The sequence below is a fragment of the Anser cygnoides genome, chromosome 4 (genome assembly GCF_040182565.1).
Source record: "Anser cygnoides isolate HZ-2024a breed goose chromosome 4, Taihu_goose_T2T_genome, whole genome shotgun sequence".
Lineage (NCBI taxonomy): Eukaryota > Metazoa > Chordata > Aves > Anseriformes > Anatidae > Anser > Anser cygnoides.
Genome location: NC_089876.1, coordinates 13,015,419 through 13,023,488, shown reverse-complemented (window position 1 = coordinate 13,023,488; position 8,070 = coordinate 13,015,419). Strand labels below are relative to the sequence as shown.

At 38.5% G+C, this 8,070-nt stretch overlaps 1 protein-coding gene across 2 annotated transcripts in view; it reads right to left on the bottom strand.

Moving 5' to 3' along the window:
* CRMP1 (collapsin response mediator protein 1) overlaps positions 1-8,070 on the bottom strand; it is a 49,653-nt gene continuing 41,583 nt past the window's right edge. For both annotated transcript variants that reach the window (XM_013179806.3, XM_066995641.1), the window contains exons 11-14: positions 6,913-7,083; positions 5,444-5,623; positions 2,739-2,904; positions 1-1,013 (exon numbers count right to left, since the gene is read on the bottom strand). In XM_013179806.3, coding sequence (XP_013035260.1) covers positions 922-1,013; positions 2,739-2,904; positions 5,444-5,623; positions 6,913-7,083 — 609 coding nt within the window. In that variant the 3' untranslated portion in view covers positions 1-921. The remainder of the gene's footprint in view (positions 1,014-2,738; positions 2,905-5,443; positions 5,624-6,912; positions 7,084-8,070) is intronic.

Genomic DNA, 8,070 nt, shown 5'->3' with positions numbered 1-8,070 from the left:
TCAATTAATTTCCTTTATTTCACAAGCTTTGAATTCAGAAATAGAACCACGACTAGTAGATCTTGATACGGTAGAGTAAGTAAAAATGCATGTGATTACAAAGGAAAAACTTTGTACAAAAAACTTTAAAAATCCGACGGCAACTTGGATTATCTGTAAGTACCAAAAAACTCATGCAGAAGGAGAGCACTACTGCCCAGGTGGAGAAATCCCTGCAGGGGTGGCAATGGCATTGCTTTGCATAAATTATGGCGCTGTCGAAAATGGAAACAATGAAGACACAGACTTGGAACCTACTGAGTGGGTACAGACAGGTGCTACAAAGACCATTTGTCATTCTAAGTTCTGGTGATTTTCTGTGTCTGAGAAATTCTGAAGTGCTTCTTGGGTTTATAATAAATTAAAGATAAAACAGAAGCTGCCTATACTACTCTACTGCATACTTTCAAGATGGCCATTTTCTTCCTTCATAAGTGTTTTTGGTGATAGTTATCAAATACACATTAATCTTGGCATTGTGTCTAGTCAATCGTTGGCAACGTGTTCTATAGGGACTCACTCACTGAATGCAACTTGCATAAATAACTCAGTAACATGCATTAACTACTCTAATACAGCGAAAGGGTGCAAAGGAACCATCATTCAGTTACGAGACGAAGCTAAAACCTGTAGTCACTAAAGGGGCAATGGAAGCACCATGCTTTAAGGTGACTATGGCATGAAAGCACAATTGTGAGGCAAGTAGTTCCAAGCAAACACACCACACTATTATCACCTCTTCCTATACAAAAAAAAAAAAAGAGACATTTTTTATTTCCATTAGTACCAAATAAAACTGTGGGTTTGATAACACAGATATTGAAGGGAATGTACATTATTCCCATGATACTTCCTCCTTGTGTTTCTGTCCATCACCATTTTTCAGCCAAGACTGGTAATATTAGAGCGACCACCAGGAGGTGCCACGATGCGGTGTCCAGTACGGCGTGGGTTATTGTCATCTATCTGAGCTCCTGCAACAAGAGGAATACAGGAAACAAAGCTATGAAAGGGAAAAAATCATCAGCGGTGATGTTTTACCTGACATTCCAGCTATGTTTCCCTCACATCAGTTGGTTTCTCCTGAGCCAGACCCCTGCCTGAAGTGCTAGAGAGATCTGCAAAGGCACATTTCTGTGCCTAGCTCCAGTCATCTTTAATCAGAACTGTAGGCTTAAATGTTTGGGATCAGACTGATGCTCATCCTACATGGGCAATTGTCTTCCACTAACGTGACAACGAGCCCATGCAGCAATGACAATCTACAGAATGGATTCCCTCCATGAGATCAGACCCTGAAAAATATTGCTGCTCTAACTGGGAAATCACGTATGTGTAAAGTGGCTTTTTCAAACCTGCCTCATTGATTTAGAACACCTTTCCCCACTGGGTCCATGGGTTAACAGTACAGAAAATTTGATGTTAGTGATCATAAGTCCACATGAAAAGGAACGTGGATCTGATGTAAACTCACACCCGCTTCAAAATGCATTTTAAAATGCTGTAAGATTAAACTTGTGACAGCAAGCTTTCTGCCAGACCAAATATCGTGTGATCACAGTACAAGCTTCTTATAGGTAACATAAAACTACTATGAAAGTGTAGGATCATTTTAAATGCTATCGTAAGTCTCTGGTTCTGCTTAATTCCATAAACAGTAATGTGCATTTGCCTGATTTGGATCATACTTGTTAGCACCCGGTGCCATGGTAATACACAGATCCAGCAGTGGACTGTGAAACCTCAGCTTCAGGTGCTTTTGAAAATCCCACTTGTTGTTTATTATTCTTAGAGGTCAAGATTGAAAGCACTTTTGTTGCTTTATACAGATTTACATATTTGTATATGCTCACCATGGACCTAACTGTACAGGGAAAAATGCACTCCAATTCACCAGAAGGGTCTTTAAAATATTTGCTCTCTTTAGGCATTCTTCCAGAGGTTTCATTTAGTTTCTAAAGACAGGATCTGTCAGGGATGAAAACTCCACCATTGGCTCCCACAGGGGAGAAAATCCAGTCACTTTCATAACAACATCATAAAGAGCCACTTATTTACCAATTGGGCCATAGACTTTTGAAGACAATGATTTGGCACACTTGTAATTATCTTCAAACGTCAGGAATTATTTCCAACAACCCCAAAGGATGATTTTCTTGTCTATTTCTTAAGTACCACGGAAAATGTTTTGGGCACCAAGAGCAAAGAGACAAGAAATACTATAATCGGCATATTAATAGATTCTGCATGTGGTTTTCCAACCATGGACAAGGACAGTTGAAGTTTGTGTGTCTAGCAGTTTCTGGTGATGCAGCAAGAAAGAAATCTGAGGTGTTTGAGCCACATGAGTCACAACAGGCCCAAGTCCATCAACCATACATACCAACAGGCCTCAGTCATATCAACCAGAGACCTCAGCTAACCATAAGGTGTCAGGTAAATAATACTAAAAGACTGCAAGCAGATAAATATTTTAGATGACAAACATTTTGAATATTTGGTAATTTGTAAAATATTCCTAGGGAACGAATGTATATGAACATACCTAACTACAGATGTTCTTACATACACATATATATGTGCTTATATATTTCACACATATATGGTTAAAGAGGTAATTTTTATAATTGAAATTTATCAGCAACAATCCATACATACTGAGGCTTTAAAGGCATTTCGAATGAGTCAGGTTGACTTACCTGATAAGCTAAAATTAGACTGGTGGAGGTTCCTGATTGGTGGGGGCTGGTTTTTGGCAGGAGAAGATTTAGTTGAGGGTGCAGGAGTTGCATATTTTGGCGTAGCTGGGATTTCATACACAGGCCCATCATACATTCCTCTGGAGACTCCTTGCAGTCCTCCCACCTAGAGCAAATAAATATCAGAGAATAAATATAGAATAAAATCAGACACTGAATGCTCTGATAATGCTGCCTAAAGATACTGGTATACAGAGGCCACTGAGCACAGACCTCTACTCTGCGTTAGCTAAAGTAAAAACACATCTGTATTCTTGTCAAAGCTACAGTCTGCTTTATATACAAAGGAAACTATAAAGTCTCCTCTCATCATTTTATAAATGTATATATATAATAAATATATATAAAGCACATGAGATCAAGACTTAATAGGCTTCCTTTGCAGTCAATGGAGAGAGATTGGATCTCAAAAAGAACAATAGATCTCACCTACGACATTATTTTAAGTAAGATCAATCATTGTCATCTCTTTTCTCTCCATTCAAAGGGTTTTCAGCAGGGTTGGATCAGGTGAGTCTCATATCTGAGCTTCTGAATCCCATTTTGGTTGTGGTAAGACTGATGGTCACTGTACCAATTGTAGCAATTTCACTCTTACCTGCTTTCTCTGCTCCTCCCCTTTGAATATCACATTATTTTCATTAGAACCTCATTGAAAAGCAGTGGCAATTTTTCAAATTAAATTTCAAAAGTTTCCACTTCTTGTTACGAACTAGAAAAGCAATTATACAACAGACTGTGGCATGGGACCCATCTTTCATTATCTGTCAATAGACTATCTGTCACCTGAGCTTTGATTTCAGTTTAAGGTCTCTGTATCTTATCCCTGTACAGTTCCTATGACAATTATGAGAAAAGAGAATCATAACAGCCTTAAAAACACAGAAATCTAGGAAACAGTATTTTAAGAACCACTTTAAATTTTCAGGAAGAATCTGAAGCCACTGAATTTCTTAATCCAAAGCCCATCCTAAAGATTATAAATCTAAGGCTTACACAACTATTGTTTCAGGACCGTTTCCCCAGTGAGTTAACAGTACACTTAAAGTACTGGGGAGGAAGGCCACGCTATTCACGGGGGTCTGATCTTGTTCTTACATAAATCAGTGCATTTTCCTTGCTTTTGGTGACAGGGACATCAGGCTCAGAAGAGACACTGTCTCGCAAGCTGAGCCAAAGCTAATGCCCAGAGGGAAGCAGCTGCTGATCACAGCAGTGAATCCACTATCCAGCGCTCCACAGAGGCAGGGATTTGCACTGCTGTCTCTGTTCCAGGAGGTTTTTCCTGGGCCAGCTAAAGCTTTGCAGACCCTTGTGTGATGGGTTTTGCTGTGTGGTGACATAGCCACATGATGGTGGCTGATATCACCATCAGTGGGTTTTTCTAAATCTTTTCAATTAAAAAAAATTGACTCTGAGAAGAAACACAAGATGTAAGACTGCTCTCACTTCCTCTCGGCAGGCAGCAGAGGGAGCTGGACGAGCAATAACGCCTCACTTGGTCCCTCTGCAGACCTTTGCCTATGTATCTAGAATCAAAGGTCTTTCCCCAAATCTGGGCCCACTGCAAGATGCAAGTTATTTGGGCCGGTTACTTTTGACCAAATCCCCGGTGTAAGGCACCACTCTCTGATACTTGTTTTTCAAGTGCTGTTTTCACTATTTAAATAACATCGTCACTCCAATTTATATAGCGTTCCCATGTGCTAAACCCTTGAAAGGCAGATGTGGCGACGCATGTCATCTAACTGATTAACGTAAAAAAAAATAAGAAAAAAGAAAAAATAATTTGTTGGTATTTTGCAAAACTCCTTTGCAGATGCATTTTATTTTTATGCCTCTTATCCTTCCCACTTGTAGACTTAATTTCAGCTGCCACCCTTACAGGCATATGCCTTGTTGAAGAAAACACATTTTTTTGTTAAATTTGTCTTTGTTACCTGTTCTCACAAAGTACTGTATTGCCCAGTGGCAAAAAGCAATTTCCAAACAACCCAAAACTAGTGCCAAGCCAACTGATCTTCAACAGCGGAGCGTGAATATAATTCAAAACCAGAACTGACCCAGTTGTGATCTTGGTCATTTCCCAAGCTTCTATTTAAATACACAATAAAAGCTTTCTGAGCTGTGAATGCTGCTAATACTCAGTTTAGCAAATGCACCAACAGCAGTTCAGAGATGCCAAATATAATAAGCATCTCTGACTTAGATGCTTTTCTTCTCTGCAATGGGGCTGTTCAGTATGCAAAGCTTAGTAGCAATTTAAAATGCTATTTTTCTTCTGGCTAACCCTCCTTCCAAAGAATCTGTATCTTTTTGCTGACATCTAACTAAAAGTAAATTCTATCACTACTCCACCTCCCTTCAAAAGACTGCACAGCTGGGCATACGGCAATTATATACCCAAATGGCACTTACATGCTCTACCCACTGAAGTGCAATTTTAAGTTATATCAACTCGCACTTGCAGAGGAGCCAGTTTTTGGTCATATTTTGACCATATACTAACATAGGTCAGACATATGTCATACATAGGTCATCTTACACAGATTTATATTAGCACACTAGTAATAATAATTAAAATTTGCTAATGTGGTTCCGAAAAGGTATGCCTTGGAAGAACATTAAATAATATCTGACATTACCTTATTCCTGATTTTGACGCGCTGGTAAAGATATTCAGGGAAAGGTTTGCGGGGGATGAAGCGGCCCATTCCTTTATTTACGTGCAGGTTTCCATCTTCAAACACTATCTTCCCTTGGCTTATGACCACTAGCGGGGCACCGTGGCACTCCATTCCTTCAAAGATGTTGTACTCAACAGCCTGAGGATCAACCAACATACTGCAAGTTCAGTACAAGGTCTCCTTCAGTTAGTAACTTACAATACACATTTGTAGTCATATTTTTAAGCAACTGCCATTAACAGGCATATAAAATTGCTTTTTCTGAAGGAAAAGCAATGCATTTCTATCCATTATTATTGATTAAATGATTAAAAAGAATCTGTCCAATCAGACTCCCCTGTATGTATTGCTCACTTTCCATCAAGACTTTATCTCATTTGCTTTTGAGGACTTACCCTGTTTATCCAGAACCTCTAGAAATTCAGTAATCTTAATAAGAAGGAAAATTCTGACTCAGCTGTTGGATACCCAGAAGACTGAGTCCCATCATGTACACGCTGTGACTCGATAAGGGAATTTCAAAGGCCTAGCAGAGCAAGCTTCAGACTTGCAGCAAGTACTGAGTTTTAAGGGCCAGCATATTTCTGCCTGAATTTTTCTGTCTGAAAAAGCCCAGAAAGGACCAGGAAAGCTTGAAACTAAATGGAAATGACTGTCAAGCGGCAGGTAATTATTACTTTCTCAAAAATACTGCAATATCTCAAGACAGAGAAATAAAAAATGCATCATCTAAAGCTTTTAAAGGTTTTCAAATGTTTATGCCTTTTTAATATAAACCATATCACTGGATATTCAGTACAATTTTTGGAAGAATTTCCCAATATAAAAAAACAAAGCACTGAACAATGAGATAAAAACTTTGAGATAGATAACACGTAAGATAAACACATAAAACCTGTAACTGCCAAAATGAAAGTGACTGTGAGTCACTGGTATTCTGTGCTATGGGAAAGAGTAGTACACATCAAGGATTTGGAATTAAATAAGAAATCCCATCCATGAAGCTGATCAGAGCTGTATTATCAAAATATTCAATCATCTATAATACGCTAGAATACTGTTGATTTAACTGTGCATTTTATATCAGGTGTTTTTCATACAAGCAAAAGAAGTAAGCTGGTTTTAGATTTATTTCCACAGCTTTTATTAACCTCAGCTGCAGACCTGCTGATTCACACCTATTTACAGATCAGGCACAAGCATATAAAAATAGTGCAATTGTATACGCTGAGAGAAAAGAAATCCTTCCTGATCCCAGTGCTTCCAATGCAAGATTCATTACTTTCATTTTCAGAAATATTTACATGTTTCAGAAAAGGATCAGGCAGTTACCCCAACTCCTCTATATCCAATATGTTAGTTCACATAATTTTGACATTTGAAAAGCAAGAGACATATTTCATTGGTTGTTTTCTTTTTCTTCTTACCGATTTATGGCTTTTAGCTGTTATAGTCTTCACCTTATCAGGGTCCCAAATAACAACATCGGCATCCGATCCTACAGCAATCCGTCCTTTTCTTGGATACAGATTAAAGATTTTGGCAGCATTGGTGCTGGTGACAGCTACAAACTGGCTTTCGTCCATCTTACCTGTGGCCTAAAAACAACATGACTTGACCGAAACATGTTTATAAGATAGTAATTGAGTATACAGAGTGCTGAATGGCTGAGGAGACATGGGAAAGGGTGTAGTTCATATATCTGGTGATGCTGCGTGAAACAGAGGCTTTATTAAGCAGGTTTTTATACAAGGCACATTACTTTGGAGTTTCAGGTAAGTGATTGTGTTATTCCTGGCATCCCAAAGAACAGACAATAAAACCTGAGTGCAGATGATACCATCAAGTTTCTCAGCTAAGGTCGCTTTCCCTACACTGATGCATGTGTGCTTTGCTGCTAGTCCTAGTAATTGCCATTTAAACATTTTACTGATTTTAAACCAGGGAAATTATATGAGTATTACAAGATTAAATAAAATTTCAAGTCTAAAGAATGCTCAGACTGTTTTAGAAACTTTTTTTTTTTTTTGCAAATTAAGTCCATTCTACTCGTAGCATTACAAAATCTATAAATCTGAGTAATACAACCCCAGTTATAAAGCTCTTGCCTGGAGAAATGTCACCACCAATTGAACTTTTTATACAGTCAGTGATAGCTTAATAGCAGCTGTTCACTGCACCTTTTGATTTTTCAGCAGAGTATTTGGGGTCTTCCCTGGAAACAAAAAAAAAAGCAATGTTTATTTGCTTAACACATATTTTCTGCCTAGTCAACCAGGAGATTCCCAAAATACAAGCTACTCAGTGGTCCAGGAATTAATGTCACCTGTAAATCCCATTTTGTAACACTTGTGGCAGCTCTTTGTCTTCACATGAGTAACAAAAGGGAAATATCACTGGCTGGTTGCATTTTGCTTGCTTTCCTGCTTTGCTCCTACATGGCAGATGTCAGAAGCTGCTTCTGTGCTTCTGAACTCAATAGCATTCCCTGAAGAAAGGGGTTATTAAACATGGTCTGGGTAAAGTGCTCATGAGAGCATTTTAAATACTACCACCTTGCAGTCTGCAATATGCATTCAAGTGCA